The 18,906-nt window shown below is 39.7% G+C and overlaps 1 protein-coding gene across 4 annotated transcripts in view; it reads right to left on the minus strand.

Moving 5' to 3' along the window:
* The window catches only part of STARD9 (StAR related lipid transfer domain containing 9), a 113,432-nt gene that overhangs the window by 9,416 nt on the left and 85,110 nt on the right, over positions 1 to 18,906 (minus strand). For all 4 annotated transcript variants that reach the window (XR_008465898.1, XM_054198160.1, XM_054198162.1 and 1 more), the window contains 3 exons: positions 17,569 to 17,759; positions 12,732 to 13,215; positions 606 to 11,843 (listed from right to left, as the gene is read on the minus strand). Coding sequence is in view for 3 of the 4 variants with exons in the window: in XM_054198160.1 (XP_054054135.1) it covers positions 606 to 11,843; positions 12,732 to 13,215; positions 17,569 to 17,759 (11,913 nt within the window). In the remaining variant the exon portion in view is untranslated. The remainder of the gene's footprint in view (positions 1 to 605; positions 11,844 to 12,731; positions 13,216 to 17,568; positions 17,760 to 18,906) is intronic.

Consider the following 18,906-nt stretch of genomic DNA (forward strand, 5'->3'; position numbering starts at 1 on the left):
GTGGGAAATGCATAAGAGGGTCTTGGTTACTGCTTGTAATGGCTGAGAGGTAAATTGAGGGCAGAGACTAATGTAGCTACTCCTAAATTTTTTTAGTTACGACAGCTTCCCAAACTGAGTTCCAGAATCCAATTGCAAGAATCTAGGATCTTGATTTTTTCGTAACATATTTCGTATATTTATGGGGTTTTAAAATTTGTTTTTGCATATTCATGCAGCAGCATTTATTCACAGAAGCATGAATGAGATATGAGATTCCCATATCAATTGTTTTTACATTGCAATAAACTAATGAAATCAGATCACCAGATACACACGATCGCTCTCATAGCTGCTAGAAATGTTAAGAGTGGGGTGACGCTAGGTTTGAATTACACCGAATCTTATACTTTCCCCTGTTTTCTTGAAGTAACCGCAAAATTTTGTCTTAAATGCATTACTTTGCTGTATACAAAATAAGCTTAATACTATATATTTCTTCACGTATAGTTCACTCAGTGCGACTAAGTTATTAAATGCTCATTACTAAATGTTATTTATGCTGCACGAAGCGTACATGAAGTGCATACAAAATACTCAATACAAGACTACTATAAGTAATTTACCTTTCATAAAGTTGCTGCTTCACTGGAATCGCCACCAGGTCCTCTGCAGTTCCGCTCTGAAGGACCCTCAGCAGGGCATCCGTTTCCCCGATGCCGTAATTGAGCTTTGCTTCGGTCAGTTCCACAGTAAGGGGATGCTGATGCAGATCCAGGTGAATGCCAGACATGATCTGAGCACGCTCTCTCTGAAGTCTCTCGATCTCTCTGCTCCTGCTATCAGAAAGCTGGGATCTGCCTTCCATTTCTGTTGCTCGTGTGCTTCTAGCTGTCTTTTCTGCCTGACTTCGTAAATCGGTCACGCTGCCGCTCAAGCTGAGTAATGAAGGAGAAGGGCTGCCCTTAACACCACACCAGTTGCTAAATTTATTGTGTATGGGTAAGTCACGGAGACTGTAGCTCCGAGGCCTGTAAGGCTTTGCAAAAGTAGTATTTCTGTTGAGAGGAATTTCGGTGTCACATTCACTTTCCGTGACAGAATCTGTATTGTCGTCCTGGAAGGAAGTTTGCACATCGCTCACATCAGAGAGCAGGGGAGGGCAGCTATTTTCATTTTTCCAGAAGAAATCGTGAAATTGTAGAGAAGATGCTTCTACCAGAGGTTCTGAGGACGTGCCAGCATTTGTCTTACTTGAACAAGTGGCACTAATTTTTTGATTAAAAAGTAACTCAGCATTTGGAGGTGAGTAGTTATGAATCAAAGCAGTATCAGAATTACCAACATATTTTTTGTGTCCAATTCCAGCTGAAGAACCTCTTCCTCCCCTTGTGACATACATACAACGAAGTGAACGTGCCAGTGGACTGCGGTCTCCAAGATCACCTGTTAAAACTTCCCTGTGGCCCGACACCTCCAACATACTACTAGAGTGATACAGTCGTTTTGCACAAATAGTAGTGTGGGTGTCAACCGTGAGTCTGTGCTGTTGTTCCAAGCTTTTTGAACTATCCTGTCCTAAAAGCTCTTTGGCTGCTTTCTTATCTGTGAAACTTCCAGATTTCTTTCTTATGCCCTTATTGCTTTTGGAAGAGCTCGATTCACTGTCTGTCTGTGAAAAATTGTCCACATGAGGTTGCACGCTGGACTGCGGGCCTGCCCTTGTCTGTCTCTGGTTGTGAAAGGGACTTGAAACGTCACTGGAATATCCAAGAGGGCAGTCAGACTTGCTAAAAGCAGTTTGCCTGCTGGGACTAGCACTAAGGGTAAGAATGGGGGAAGAGGCCCTATCGACTAGCAGGGTGTTTTTGTAACAAAATTTTCTTTCTGCTGGAACCTCTAGTTCACTGACACTTGTTTTCTCCTGGGCATAAGATGCTGGAGATTGAGAGGTGCTATTAGTAGGGCTGCTAACTACAGTGCATGAAGAACCATCTTGCCCTGAACTCAGTGAAGATGACGTGACAGATGAAACTCTGGTATTAGGAAAAGCAACATTCTGCGGCGCATTTAATGACGTTTTTTGAAAATTTAAGACAGGAGCGGAGGTTCTGGGTAAGAGAGGGAGACGCATAAAGGAGTCTTGCAAAATGCTATCAAGGCTGTCATGGAAGTCAGGATCACCCAGATTTCTCATCCCTGTTCGTTCTTGTGTTCTTTCTTCAAAAGGAAGTGTTTCCTCTTTCCTTTTGGGAATCTTACCTACTGCATCTGCACCTATCCCTTTCCAATCAACGTTTACTGCCTGAGCTGCCCTCAATTCATTTTCCATTTTTGCCTCCACTTGTTTTTCTTCCTGTTTGCTTTGAGGTTCTTCCAAAGTCTCAGTCTGAGTGCCTACATCTGCTGTAGTCTGAGTGCAGCTATCTGATCTCGTAGCCTTTACAGCCTCTTCAGTTCCTCTTTGGTTGATTTTGGCATTCTGCTCATTGTCTATAACACTCTGCTGAGAGAGGTTTCCCAACAGCTCAGAAGTGTTCTGAAGAAGCTGTGACAGATGCATGGACAGGTTCTGCATACTTGTCCAAGAAGGTTGATGAAATAGATCTCTGTTTGTTTCCTGCTTTCTTGCAGAAACATCCGTATAGCTTCTTTGATGTCTTCTCTGCCTCTTATACCTTCCTGTAATTGCTGTTTGTGTTCCCTGCTCACATGTAATCCCTGGTAGTTTTTTGGAAGACCTTTCAGACTCAGAAGGATATAATAGTACAATTTCATCAACCTGCACTGAAGAGTTACCAGGTTGTGCAGAAGGATTCTCAAATTCAGCAGTGTTATTTTCTAGATTAGTTTCCAATGTTTCACTGGATACGTTGCTATACTGCTTGGTACTGTCACTTGAGTATGCAGATTGAAAGTTTTGTCTGACATTGTCCCATCTTTGAAGACCTTCAATGCTGCTTAAAGTGCTTGATAAAACCTTTGCTGTAGCATACGAACTGAGATGAGAATGAAATGGAGAATTTTGAGAATTCAATCCATTGTCTACACTGGAACATCTCATAACTTTACGATTTTCCAGGTTTACAGGAATTTGATTACAAGAGACATCGCTTGCACTTCCAAAAATATACTGTTTCCAGCCATTCTTGCATGATCCATCTTGTTGCCATGGATGAATATATGGGTTGATATCACTTGAACTAAAGTGCATTGTATCTTTATTGTCGTGAAAAAATAAATCTGTTTCTGGCTGGTATCTTGCTTCTTCAACTTTCCCTTCACTACACTGAGTTACAGAACTACTCTTTGAATAGACAGTTGCTTCTGCACCCACAGAACTGTGAGCTGTGTGCAGTAAGGATGATGGAGATTGAGTAGTACAGTCTTTTAAAGACTGGCTGCTTTGGGTTCTTGCTGCAAAATTTTGTAAATTTTTGGGATCACAGTTTGCAAGCTTCTTCATTTGTGCCATTCTTTGCTGAAATCTGGGTTTAGATTTAACCTGTAGGAAGTTCTTCGATTCCTGCTTTGAAAATCTTTCAATGCTGTGAAGATCATCTTCAGTTGGCGATGGAGGCTCTACACTCATATTTAAATCTTGTAGTGATTTAGATGCAGAATATAACAAAGGATCTGCCTTGGATGAAGCTTCCAAAGTATATTCTGTATCAGAGAAGACAGCAATAGCTGGGGCTGACAGTCTGTGACTTTGTAAATAAGGTCTCTGTTCACTTTCTTTACAGCTCTTTGTATTCCGTGTAGTAGAATATGATCTTTTGTTCCTAAATTGCACTACTTTGGATTCTTGAGGAGGCAAATCATGGTTTTCTGGTAGAAACTTTGTGGAGGTACTTTCATTATTCATTACAGAAAACTTTAGTCTTTCTGATTTTAGAGTCTTATTCCTTATTATAGCATCTCCTGTTGTTGAACAATCGTCTGCCTCATCATCATCATCAGGGCAATCAATGCTTGAACCTGTAGTATTGAAAAGTAAAATCTCTTTTCTACCACCTGTATTTGTTCTACCTGACACCTGTTCTATCTGTTCATCTGTAGGCACATACTGACAATTACCTTGCAGATCTGCAGGTTTTTTTTCAAAACCCAAACCAGTGTGATACAGTCGCCTGGGATCAGTGCTTCTGCTGTATGTGGGATATGTTGGACTAAATGGATTGCAGGTGTGTTCAGGATCCACACCAACACCTCCTGGATACAGATTTTCCAACACTGTAACTTCTGAGCCTATTAATTCGCTTGCAGAATTTGAGGATACGTTAGTTTGCTTTTCAACAGGTTCTCTACTTAATGTTTTTCTCTGCTCTGTCTTTACTGCAGAATGTTCAGCCTCAGTATTTGAATGTAGTTCTTCCTCATTTCTGTTAAGTATTTTTCTCACTTGTCCCTCTTTAACAAGAATTGCCCTTCCAGTATCCCAAAACGACAATGATGGTAATAAAAGAGAATTATCATTTACTACTTTTTCTATGTATTCTGTGCAAGCTTCTTGTGGTGGAACTTTACCCCAGTGGTGCTGATCAACTTTTATGTCATTGTCAAATTTTTCAGGATTACTTCCATATACGGTTTCCCTATCTACGGCAGATTTTTTATATGAAGTAGAGTCTGTGTCTGATACTGGACAATGCCTGTTTTCTTTTGCAAGAGAAAGTAAAATACTTCCTGAAGCACGTATCGGCTCATCGAATACCACAGCCTTATCAGACTGAGTGTCTTGTATTTGCAAAGCAGCAAATGGAGTATGTTTCAACATATCTGTATGTGAAATATTGTATGTACCGGTTTCACCATGGCCTATATCTGCAGTTAAAGAAGATTCTGAAAATGGTGTTAAGGATGGATGATTAACACATGTAAATGCTTGGGGAAAATCTTCTTTTACAGAGCACACATCTGCAGAACTGGAGGACATTTGTTCAGTCAAAAACGTGTCTTGAAGTGAGTCCTCACGCTGATTAAATATTAGAGACTTTGAGTCATCAAGTAAACAAGAAGTGTCAAAAGGACTGAAGTTCTTTGAGCTTTGAAATGGTGTATCAGTTGGAGTATTTTCTGCAAAGTAGGATGGAAGAGACTCTGATTCTTTACTGCCAGTCTGTCCTTGGGTCTGAAAAGTAAGTGAGCCAAATTCTGGTACAGTCACACTAGAAGTGTTGCTATAGTGCTCTGAATACTCAGGAACTTTATTTTCTTTTATGTCATTACAATTCTGGATAGAACCTTGAAGTATTTTCTCCTTTTGATCTGTTCCCGCAACTTTTTCAGGGAGTTTATTATTCTGAGCATATGTGGCCTCTGCAACTGCAGAATTATTTTTCCTTTCAGCTCCTTTTTGAGAAACAACATTAAAAGTTACAGATACACTTAAATCAGTTGATTCACTTTCAAAGTATTTTGTTTCTTCAGAGAGAACAGCATCGTTTTTACATTTGCCTCCATTGCTGGCAATGAAAACATCTGCAGATGATGCTGGATGATTCTGGAGACCAGGAGAACATTCAGAAGTGCCCGAGGTTCTATTATAATTTAGAAACTCTTTACTATAATGTGGATTTTCCCGTGGAGACTTGTTCAGGCCTTCTGAAAGAGTTGAAGCATTCTCAGAAACAGTGCTGCCTGGCTGATCTACACAGCAGTCTTCAGAAGTCCCGTGTCGCTGATTTTCTCTGGGCTCACGCTGATATGCAGCTACACCAGGACACTTTGCATTTTCATTTGTACTGCTTGTTGTGGTAGAGCTTGTGCTTAAAAATTTCTCCTTCTCATCATGCTGCGATAAACTCCCTGAGTGAAATACTTTCTGAGTTGTATTAATACTGTGAAATGTTTTTTGTGAAGAGATTTCTAGTAAAGAATGCATTTCCTGCCCCTCTATATCTTCCCTCACTTCTTTCTCTGAAGGAGAAAGCAAGTCTGAATTATCCAAGAGCAGTGAATCAGGCACAATGGTACCCTTTTCCTCTTGAACTGTATCTTCTATGGAATTAAGGCAGTCTTTTGATAGCTTATTAACCATTAAATCCACACTGCGTTCTTCATGAGCATTGTTAACATCCTGAATTATATCTTCAGAAGAATCTAATTTTTCCAAGGAAAACGAGTTTCCTTTGGCACCTTGCTGAAGTACAACAATTTCAGACTCAGGACCGCCTGCACCGTAGGGAGTGGAAGATCTGTTCTTATTGACAGGTTGCCCAGATATGGCATAATCAGGTGCATTGTTAAACACAAAGGATTCTTCCTCCTGCCTGTCCTGCGTGGTCCTGGCTTCCAGAAAAGCTACATTCTTACTTCGCATTTTATCAGAAGGATGTGTGTCTTCTCCCACTATTTTGTTGACTGTAACAGGCGTACCAACACAGACTTCACTCTCCATTAATGTTTCATAGTAAGGCAGAATAGCTCCAGTTCCAACACTGCTGTCAGATGGTTTTGTGCATCCTTTCAATGCAGCGGGAACATCTTGAACAAGATGGGAATCATCTCTTATTCCAAGATATAAATGGTGATTTACAGTCTGGCACGGGGAGTCTTTAAGTGAACCTTCTTGTTTTTTTTCAGTAGAAGACTTCAGTGTTGCTGGTGGATTTTGTTGCTTGCTGATATCTTCGTTATTTCTAGAAAAGCTAGTAGACACCCACTGGCTTTCTCTTAGGATTTCATTTAATCTGCTGTCATCATGTGTCACTTGGCAGCTGTCTTTGTCTTCAGGGAACAGCTCATTCAGGTTTTGTAAAATGATCAGTTCTACCTCCTCTGTGTTTTCTACAAACATCTGCTTTTCTGTGTCTGTTTTGGCCATTTGTACTAGATTCATCAAATGCACTTTCTCCTCCTCAACTCTGGAGCCTACTGGATCCAACTGACAAATATCAGGTCTTTTTCTAACGATACTTACATTCAAGTTCTCTGAAGTGCCATGCTCAGGATATCGCGTAGAGCAACTCATATACGTATGGCTGTCCTTTTTAATGTGGGGACTTTTAAATTCTTGTTCAATTCTATATTGCTCAACACCAGTACTATCATCAACTGGATATTCATATGCATCGATATCTTTCATGACTGCATTTCTTGTATCTGTAACAGAGTCCACTGAGCTACCATCTTCACTCATTTCAGTACAATCATGGTATCTTGAATCATCTTCTAACAGTATATTCTGTTCTAGTCCTGAAGCTGTCAGGTATCTTTCAGGGATCCTAAATTGATTTAAAATTTCCTCTTTGTCATCTCTGTCACAATACATCTGATGTAGAGCTGGAGACTCTTCAGTAAATAACACATTTTCATCTGCCTGTATGACTTCTTGCCTTGTAATAATCAGCCCCTCAGTGTTTGTCATGATAATTTGTTCTTCACTCCCAGTCACTTCACATTCATTAACCTTGTCTTCCTGGGGCAAACAGTTTGGTACACAATGCTCAATTAAATTGCTAGAATTTAGTTGTCCTTCATTTTCAGGTTTTGCTAAAATATTTCCTTGCCCACTTGTGATTTGTACCGTTGCAGCTACGTCCTCTGTATTAAACACATTTTCTATTGTTGTGTTCATCTGTAAAAACCCTTCACAAGTATCAAGGAAGCGTGAAGTATTCTGAGTAATATCTGCTGCGTGGGAACACACAGCTGAAGGAGTGGTTTTGGGAGCAACAGAAAACTCTGGTGAATAAATACCTGTTTCTATTTTCTTGCTTTTTTCTTTTTGGCAAAAGCTGCTTGTTTCAAGTTGGCTGCCAGAATGCATGAGTGCTTTTGATTCCTGAGTGTATTCTACCCCGGTGCTGGCTACCTGCAGTTCATCTTTCTCCATATTTTCATGTGTCAGGCACAGATTTGTATAAAACTCACACTGAACTTCACGAGCTACAATATCAATAGCTTTCTTTGGATTCTGAGACAGACTAATGCCTTTAAAATCCTTTCCACTCTTGTCTTCAGTTGCACTTTGGACTTTGGCTACTGAGTAGTCAGGTAAACTTTCAATCTGTCTGGATTTAATTTCCAATGCGTTTTTTTCTAAGTTGATTGCACTATTGATTAATTTTGTTATTTCTTCATCAGTGTTTGCTTTTGTATTCTGATAAGGAACCATAGTTTCCTCTGGATTGGTTTCTGGGTCTGTTAAAAACTTGGATTCCTTATTTATATGTGGACTCTCCTCTTGAGAAACAGTAGCTGATGTATTTGTGTTATATTCAAATACTCTTCCTGACTCTGAGTTTACATCATCTTCAACAAGCAAGATATCCTCTGGGCAATCACTTTCAAAAAAGGCTTCTTTCTCTTCTCTTGATTCAAGTAAAGAGTTGTTCTGTGTTTCTGTTTCCAACAGAATGGCTGCATCAAATTCCACAGAAATGTTGGCTGTCTTACGTGTACTGTTTTTCTGCCCTGTTGATTTTGAAGAGCATGTTGTGCAAAGGCAGCCAGAATGTACATCAGAACAACTTTCTGTGGCACTGACTTCCACAGTAAGATTAGAGGTAGCATCGCAATCTCCTTTCACTACGGTGACATGCTCCAATAGTTTATCATAATTTTCAGTCTCAGATGCACTCTGAAACAGATTAGCTTCTGTTGAAGCTTTGTAAAATATGCTTGAATTGGATTCTGGGAGAAAATCATTTGTAGTCTCACAAATAGCAGCAGGGAAGGACTCAGTGTCTTTCCCATTTACATTCACTATGAGATAACTTACTTCATTTAGCACTAGGTTTTCATATTTGGATGAAAATTCTTTCTGAACTACAGCCTGAGAATTCAAGACATTGCGTTCTTTGCTTTCACTGCTTTCTTCCCTTATGTTATCAATACATAACACAGAATTTTCTGAAATTTGTTGGGATAAGCAACTTGCCCGACTGTCTGCTAGAGCACATTCATGGGAATAATTTTTTGAAACAGGTTTGCTTTTGAATTCATAATGGTTCCGTGAAGATAAGTCTTCATCCTTTGGTTCAAATTCTTCATTATCTCCGAAGGAAGGCCCCGCTGGCACAGTCTCTGCCAAGCTATCTGTGCTTGTTTCCATACAGATAATGTCTTTTTGAGACATCTCTATTGGTGTTGCAGATTGGTCATAACTTGCACTGTGAGCAACAACTAAAGGGTTACATCGATATGTTGTCTTCTGTGACGAAAAGTCTGTCTCTGTTGTTATTTCTTCTGCAGATATTTGTTCATAATCGGTTTCTTGCATTGTTTCCAAATTACTCTCCCCAGATCTGAGAAGACCTACTGTAACAGCTGCTTCTGCTCCTTGTTCAGCTGATGGCTGAAGCTCATAACTGCTTACTACAGAGCAGTTCTTACTTGTTAAGTCACTGAGAAAGAAACCTTCAGCACAACATGTTGGGATTTCCCTGCTTGGAAAAAGCTGCCCATGGTTTCCAAATTGGACTTGTTTTGCTGCAGGTGTCTGTGTTGAGGTCATATTATCAGCAAGTCCTGTAGAAGACTCAGCAGCAGGTGCACTGACAGATGCACTTCCACTGCCTGAATCTGTCATACGTGATTTTGTCATCGAGTTATTGTAGTCATCATCGAGGTCGTCTTTTTCAAAAGTTCTGAAGAAATCGTCGTCTAAGTCTGCATCTACACAGGCATTTCTCTGCTCCAAAATGTGCATAGGCAACACGGAAATAAAAGGTGTTTTTTTCAGATTGTGATCTTTTGGCAGCTCTGGATGAGTTGTGGGGAGGGAATCCTGCTCTTTCCTAGGTATCAGTGACAAGCAATCTGTGATGGCGGTGCTTTCCAAACAGCTGAATGTTTGTGTGCATTCAGTGGTAGACCTGTAAGTAGATAATTCATTCAGTTGTTCTTGTTCAGGATGATTTGACCTTGAATGTTCATAATAATCATGCTTTGCTGAAATAGGAACAAAAGAGGAGCTTGGTCCTACTGAGCTAACAAATGAGGACGTTACATCTTGAGATTCCAAGGAAGAATTTTTATTAGAGTTTGTCCACTCCTTAAGAATCTTATTTAATGATCCACTCTCAGAAACTCTGCTTGCAGTTGTTGTTTCAGGTAAAGGTACTTCTGATGTGTCAGAGGAGAAAACTGTGTTTATTTCATTTATATGATGTGATAAATGAGTAATGCTATGTATCTGCTTAGAGCCAGAAACAAAAGAAACTTCAGCAGCTGACTGCTTTAGATCATCTTTCTTCAGCCAAAGCTCTGGTTTGCTCAAAGAGCACGAATGAGCTTCTTGAAATTCCAAATTTTCATGGGAAGAAGGTGCTGTTATTCTGGGGCTGCTGATGTCAACCTCGGAGTCACAGGAAGACCAAGCATCGCTAGTAAGCAAAGGATTTCCACTTGCGTAATACAGTCTTCTATCAAGAGACCTTTCTTGTTCTACAAAGGAGACTTTTGTCCCCTTCAGCAACTGCTTGCAAGCATTACTAGAAGCAGGCTGTGGTTTAGTGTCCAAATAAAAGGAACTGCTCAGCTTCAGATCATAATTTGTCCCTTCTATATCTCTGTCGCAGGTCGTGGACTCATGGTCTTCCTCAGTCTGTATAGTTGGTGATCTAGGAGTTTGTAACTTCCAGAAAATCTCTGCTGGCACTTCATCAGATGAATCAGATTTGGATTCTTCTACTGGATCTTCTGCTGGCATCTCTTCTCCATCCGCTAAGCTGTCCAGAGAGAAGCTTCTTTCAGGCTTTCCCAGCCTCACATGAGATGCGTATGATGTCACCAAAGATGAAATATGGTGATCAGTTCTGCTTTTGTAAAGCTTAGCTGGCTCATTGTAGGCCTTAGACTTGTGAAATCGGCTTTTATTTTGCTTTTTGGCTTTATTTTCCTTTTCTACCAGAGAGTCTTGTGACATTTGACTGTCATCGCTTTCAGAATCTTCTGGGTTGGCAAGACATTTATTTCTGTCAAAATCTTCTTGTTTCAGTTTCTCTGTGAAAGCTTTTGCATAAGCACAGGAGAGAGAATCTACAGAATAGGAACTGTCGGTATCAGAAATCTCATTTTCATCATCCTCTTGCCAGTTCCCCAGCACATCTGTGGCTGTTTTGGACACTCCAGCACTTAGCAACTCCGCACTGTGCCACTTTTTTTCAACATAAGAGAGTGGTGCCTGTGTGTTCATCTTAGTGAGATTTCCTACTGATGTTGCCACCATCAGAAATTCTTGCTGTTCCACTGATGATTTCTCATGACTTGGCAAGGCTGAGTTTGTCTCTCTCTTCCAGTTCTTGGCTGTTTGGTTTAGATGCACTGATGGTGGGTTTCCATACACTGTTTTCTTCATTTCTTTAGGAAATTTTTCTGGAGAAGACCTATGGCCTTTTCCATTGATATCCATTCTAGTCTTTTTATTGGATACCTGAGCTCTATTTTGTTCTAGATTGCTACTTACAGGCTGACTTAAATCTCTTAGCACCTTTGCTTTTGTCATTCTTGTCCCTGTAATAAAGGTTTCAGGTTCCTCTTTCTCCTTAAAAAGATCAGGAGAGGGGGCTTTAGAGGTCTGTTTTTGAGATCCAGCTTGCCCTGGGTTGTCATCCAACTTTTTGATTTTTTGATCATTTTTATTGACATAAGCCATGATAGCTGAATCATTAGAGTCTTTTTCTGCTCCTTTTTTATTTCCAAATGAAGATGTTTTTTGTTTTTCAGTTAGCTGCCTCTGGACTGAAAAGGAGATCCCTTTTTCATCATTAAGGTCATCACTCCCAGAAACGTCTTTACCTCTTCTGTAAAGATATTCTACAGATGACAACCTCCCTGTTCTATTGCCTTCATAGCATTGATCAATACTTGGTGAGGTAGATAACTTTGAGACAGTCTCCCTCTTCAACAAAAAGCTGTGGAAATAAAGAAGAAATAAAGTCCAATCCTTGTTTGAATGACGTACTTAACACTTCCACATCAGTAATGTCGTGTAGTTAAGAGTAACAATACATGAAGTAATAATCTTCATGCTTTCAAAAGCAAATTCGAGCACAGAATAATTAAACAAAAAATAATTCTGTCATAATAATATATATATTATAATAATAATAAATACAGTCACCTAGATATCCTGAAATATGTCCTGCAACACAAAGGAATAGCTCGATGCTATGCAGCATAGCTTGGTATTCAAACTCTGTAGGCTCAAGTAGCTGCAAGCATTAGCTGAAAATGAAGGATGGTTTTAAGTCACAGAAACCCACTTTTAGCTAATTTCTGCCTCCAGGACCGTGCTGTGATAGAATCCCTAGCAGCCCAACTTTTTAGCACTGCGTAGAGATTTTTATTTAGCTTGAGAAAGGCTGGCAAACTTAAAAGTACAATCCAGAATCACCCCAATGATACAAATATTCTGAAGGAAGAGTTTGATCCTAATCAAGATAAAATGATGCAGAAATTAGTATTTACCAACAGTTTGAACAAGGTAAGAACAAGAGTTAAGCCAGTTCTGGAAAGCATTCACAAAAAGGTAAAAAGTGCAGAAAGGCTTGAAAGACAAATGTAAAAACCAGTGAGAAAGACCATGTCAAATAGCTAAGCAGGGAGTGCGCTGTACAGATCCGAGGAAAAAGGACAAACAGCTCCGGCATGACAAACAATATAGTAAGTTCACTGATATTGCAAGTTTTGGAATTGTTTCAATACATTGAAAGGCATTCTGGATTATAGGTGGCCACTGAAAACACACTGAATTTGAATTACTTTTGAAAATGCAGAAATATTGGCGGATGTTGTCTTACCTGGGTACCTGGGGCAGATGTGGGTTGCAGAACAAATGCTGCCTCTGCTGCAAGGAACTTGAACCCAATGACTTCCTTCTCTTTTGTAACCGGTGATCCGAAGAGGACCGTACAGCAGTATTTTCGCTTAGGATTTGGGATTGTTTCACACACTCTTCATTGAGCCAGCAGCTAGCTTCCAGCTGCTCTAGGTTTTGCTTGGCTTCCAATAACTTCTGCTTCTTGACTATCCTTTCCAGCTGGAATTTGACCTTTTTCCGTCTTATGTTTCTTTCTGCCTTTTTTAAGGAATATCTTCGCAAGAGCTCCAGCTGCACCAGTCTCTTCTTGTTCTGCTGTAGCAGGGATGGACAGATTTCCAGCCCAATGGTACTCTGCACCTCAGCCTCTGCATACAGCGTAGACTCTGTTTGCACTGCAAACTCCCTCTGCTGTTGCTGAAGGGCAGCCAGTCGTTTATTCTCATTTATAAGCCACTGCTGGTCTGTAAACAAAACAACGATTGAAAGAAAGTAAAAATCATAGGAAAAACATTGTTCTTTACTATCTTGTTTCTTAATTTAATCAGCCTTGAGAGCTCATTTAAGAACAGAATTTCTATGCATGTAGAGCAGAATCTTGACAAAGAGTTTAGAGAAAAACGTAAATCATTGCTGCACTTTATTGATAACCCAAAGCCTCTCCATTGGGATTAGGACTTGGGTAACAACTGCAAGATATAAGCAGGGGCCTGACTGATACAGCTAAGGAGACTGGTGGGTAAGACCTTGTTTGTAAGCTAAAAGGAGAACGCATTTCACTTTCTCCAAGACCACACTCAAAAGTCACCTCAATCTTCTTGTTAAAATACAGCGGAAGCATTAAAAGGCTCAGGTTCAATTTGTGAACTTTTCAGACATAGGATATGTGTTCACAGTAGTAAAGTATGTTTTCATTGGCTTTTGACTGTGAAATATGCTACTAATGCTTTAATTATTCTAAAGTCACATGTTAAACTTCATATGTGTTACTTAGGGAATGAACGTATGTGCATTTGAGAGCAGAATTAACAAGGGAACTAGAAGAGGAAGTTGTACAGAGCTAAACAGAGCCTCTGTGTTAATGCAGCAAATGGAATTTCATGCACACACTAATGAGCCTTTGGCTAATAAATTCCTACATTTTGAGTGAAAAAATAAGCACTTGTGCACTCTTAAAATGACTTCTCGTCACAGCATTTGAGTGTTTTACAACTATTCTGAAACAAACATTCACCTTTGTGCCTTTTGCACCTATCCTTTCCTCCTTAACTTGACTGAACCAACAAAAGCCACCTGCAAACCATTTTCTCTCACTTAGCTAGGCATGCTGAAAATGAGGGATCCCAGAGTCATGCTAAGGAACTTTGTTTAGCACAGGAAATGGCAATTTTTTCTGCTTGCCCTTATCAGTGGCAAGTTCAATAAGCCTGAAGGCTAGACCTCTCTATGCCCCAGCACAGACGTGCCTCATTTATGGGGGCAACTGCCAGCTACCAGTCCTGTGGGGATGGACATGCAACCTTCAAAGTGGCTTGAAGACAAGGCTATAAGGAAGCCACCGTAGAGGTACCTGCCGGACAGTTCTTCCAGCCTCTCTACGCCCATCAGATGGAAACTTCCTGAGCAACACAAACCCTCTGTGGCACCTGGCTGAGGCAGAGCAACAACCACAAATTTACTACCTGTTGCAACTACAGCTGCTCCAACAAGCTCTTGCCAAAACAGCCTGATGGGAGCACACATATCTTGTACATGAGCACTTTAGCATATTGTGTACTTGAAATGAATCAAATACTCTCATGGCAAGGACACAAGTCCGACACAACCTTTAGCTATCAGGACAAACATAATTCGAAAAAGACAAGCTCATACCATCAGTCAATGCGTATTTTTCATTAAAATCACCACTCTACTCCACGAAGAGAGTTAGCTTCTCTGCTTTTGTTAATGTCCCCATATTTCATAAATGCTAAATATGCTCACAAATCAACCGATTAACCTAATTTGATAATAAAATATGTTACCTCTGCTTACACACTTAGTCTTTTCTAAATATTCAGAACCTGATCTTTGCAGTCAATAGGGAAGCAGTAGAGAACACAGAACACCAGGTTGATTTATTTTTAACCCTGGATGGAAGACTACTTTATTCCACACAGGGTATGTGCTTAGGGGTTTTTCAGAGTGCACTGGCTTCAATCTGAGCCAGTAACAATCAGAAGAAGGGATTACTGAGATCACCACTACCAGATTATACCTGATGGCTTGGAAATGTTCTCTTAACAAAGCAGAGTTTGTTCATTTTTATACTGCTATAAAAATATACATATTCAGCTGTACAAAGCAAACAAAACAAAAATAATTCTCAGATGAAAGGGCAATGTAAAAATCACAGTCAAAGCTCCTTGAGAAGTAGACCATTTCTCAAAGGACCAAAGCTTTTCAAAGCACTTATGTCTTACAAGCAGCAACATTTTTTTGGCTGGGCTTACTTTCAATCTGCAGTCCTTTACTGAATAATCAACCTTTCATTGTTTATTCAGGGGGTTAGGAATTAAGAGGTACTTAATTCTGATGTGATGAACAAGGGCTACCTGCAGCTCTGCACAGCTAAGCTGCAAGAGAGGAATTTTGGGCTGTAGAAGTTTCCCTAATGTAAGAAATTATTAGTGCATAGGCATTGTCAGCATCACTTGCTTGGTGACTATTGATCTTGTTAAACATACTTCCTTCTATGATTAGTGAACCCTACCGCAATGAGTCTCCTGTCCTGTTTATGTTGGCTGCTCTGCACACAGCACATGCACAGAAGTAGGAATTATAACTCTACGGTTACTCTACAGATAAAAGGGAAGCGTTTCAGTCATTATTTTACTTATTTTTTCTTAATAACATTTGTAACTTTCACATAAAAACTTTATTCTTAATTCTTTATTTCCAGGTCTGTCCTCTTTAGCATGTTTCTAGCAAGCAGAACATTTGGCAGACAAGCTCTGCAACAGAACTGCAAGCTCCAAGATGCTAATTAATCTCTGCTCACAAACTTGCCTCTGTCAGGAGCTGAGACACAGAGGGCACAGAAAAGGTGAAGAACTTTGGTGGGTTGCCAAGTGAAGAATTTTTTTTGCCTGGCTAAGCTTCACGTGAACACAGCAAAACCAGCAGAACTAGATGGAAACTGAGAAGAAGTCTACAGAGCCACAAAATAAAGATATTTTGGGGGAACTCTCCTCTCTGTACTATCTTTTTTCTGCTATCCCATCACCTCAATTTCCTTTTAATCTCTTCATTGTGGCTGGCATGATTAAAAGATAGCAGACTGCAGAAGTTTGGGTCTGAGAAGCTTGCAAAAGTCCACAGAAGGTTTATTCTTCCAGGAGCCAATAGTGAGTTTTGCCGAGTGTGAACGGTGCCTTTACAACGGGCATACTTTGCTTATCAAGAAACCTGGATCAAATAATTTGTTAGATGACAAACTAGAGAACACTATAACCACCCAATTTCAGTGGTCAAAAACTTCTCAAGGTTTAGAATGTTCCCAAATCAGTCTATAAACTCGTTAAAGGGCAGCCCAACCCCACCAACACTTCTTGCTGAATATGTCTGGCTGCATGCAAAGCAGCACCTTTAGGGGCCAGGAGTCACTGATGCTAAAAAATACCTCTCCAAATATGCTGTGGCTTCACCTTCTGACATAGCTATTTGCCAGTCAAAATCTGATCGCTGATGCCTTTAGTACTCTTGCATAACACTATAGAACTTCCTAGAAACAGCTCCTATTTCAACCAAAGCATGCCCCTCTTTTTTTTAATCCAGTTTTTGTTTATAACAAATTCAGCAGTGAAGAATGTAATAACACTAATTAATCATCTTTAGGGTAAATAAACCCATATCTTATTTTTAATCTTAATTTGTTGCGCTTCAGTTTCTACCACAGAATATCTTCATACATTTTTCTTCATGCTATAAAAGGGCGAGGGCGTATGGAAATATTGAATATATAAAAGCCAGTGAAACTCTCTTTCCCTTAACTGGGGCTGGGATTTTAGCTTTGATCTTCAGTGTCCCACCTACTTCTCACAGGTGTTTTCCTTGTTTTCATTGTTTAAAACTCACGCAGCAACCACAGAAAATTCAGTTTGACCTGTAGTCTTATGCCATGGCCCTATTTTTCCTAATGAGTGAAATTCATTAAATGCACATGAAAATGGTCTCTACTGTTACAGGTGACATCATCAATGACATGCACAAAGAGAGTAAGTCAACTGACATACGTGACTGCCTTGGAAGCGCTGCTTGGTTCCTATCGCATCCTGTTGTTAAAGCAGTTTCGCTTGAAAGCTTATGGTCAGAACTACCATAGTGGTCCCAATTTCAGTCTCCCAGAACAACTCATTGGATGAAGCATAGGCATATCACAAGAAAAACTTGAAACACAATAGCAGACTCGGTCTATTTTTTGTAACACGGCAGAGTTGCACTACACACAGGAGCAGAGCAAAGCTGCAGGGAGGCAGGACAGGGAGCAGCTTGGGAGACAAGAGGCTCAGTGGCACAGGGGAGTAGCATGCTGGTGCTGTCTCTGCCAGCAGCGACCTGCAGAGCTAATTAAACAGTGCTGCTGGTGCACTTTAGTCCTGTTAATCAAAGCTTAGTAACTGTTCTCAAGGGAAAGGCAATTATAAGAGAAAACTTGTCATAAGCCATAATAAAAAGTTTCACCCATACTATAAAGCATAACTAGGACAAAACATCAAGAGGATGAAAGAATGCAATAATGGAAGGGAAGTGAGAGAGGGGAAGAGGCATGTACCCACTTTCTTGGATCTGCTGGTTGATTAGTGCCTGGTCATTTTCTAGCTCCCGCTCTGCTCTGATCTGTCCTCTCAGGATCTGCTGCTTTAAATCCTCAACGTAGAGCTGCTGCCGCTGAATTTGTTTTCTGTGGAAAGCTTCCTGGTCTCTCAGTTTCTGCTTGTACTCTTCATGCACAGCATCTATTTCTCTGCTGTTAGACATGTTGACGGTGAATTTAAACCAGAAACGAATACCAAACATTTGTAAGAAAACAAGTCATCTTACTAAAGAAAGACAGACAGCATTCAAGATATTGTTTTGTTCAATAAGGGTGCATTATGCCTAAAATGTAAAGTAGTTGTGTATATGCATGTCATAGCAGGCTACAATCCTGTAGGTATCATAAGTGCCAGCAAACACAAAAGCTCTTGTGGTGAAGCAGAAAATTCCATCACCAGAAAGAAAATAGCAGAAAGAATTTAAAAAATATTGTCACTTTTCATTTTTCTATACATCTTCCAAAACCGAAATTGGGTAGGGGGGTTACTTATATGTTATAAAATTTTATAACTGCTATATAGGATATTTGTTATCTAAGTACTTCAAAGTGCTTTACAGAAATGACAAACATTCTTCGCTGTTTTCAGATCAAAAATCTCCAACCTAGAAAGGGTTACAGGCACTGTTGAGATTACACTGACAGTTCTCTGGCAGTACCAAGGAAAGAACTTGATCACCCAATCTCTGTTGGATGCAACGACTATATTAGGCTACTGCTTCTATATTTGGAGCAGAATTGGGATCAGAAAAGTGACTAACCTGTGAAAAACTGCCTTACAGTCCCCTCCAAGATGTTTGGTTCCTGACTGTGTGGCAAAATTTTACACGCATACCCAGAGTAACAATAAAAATAGTATCTATTCTTAGTGTGACTCATGATAATATTCAAAATACATTAAACCTGTGAAAGGAATATATATTCTGCCTGTCCACATAATATCATCCAAACTTGTTAAAGTTATATTATATATAAAGGTGATATATGATCTTTGCCTGGTTTTTGTTTCTAAACACCACATTATTATATGTCACCTCAGAAAATGAAATCTTTAAGTCTTGAAAATTTTTTTAATATATTTTACTAATGAAGTAAATGATGTATTTTTTATAATTTTAAAGACAGCAAACGTATCAAAACTCCAAAGAGTCCCTGAAGGTCAAAAGAAAACAAAAATATAATTTCAAAGGGAATGCTTTGGAAGCATGTTGTTTGAAAAATCATTACCAGTACAAGGTCACCTGTATGAAAAGAGCATTTGACATTTGCTACATAGGAATTAATTTGACATTTCTATTTA

Source organism: Rissa tridactyla, chromosome 4 (genome assembly GCF_028500815.1).
Source record: "Rissa tridactyla isolate bRisTri1 chromosome 4, bRisTri1.patW.cur.20221130, whole genome shotgun sequence".
Classification (NCBI taxonomy): Eukaryota; Metazoa; Chordata; class Aves; order Charadriiformes; family Laridae; genus Rissa; species Rissa tridactyla.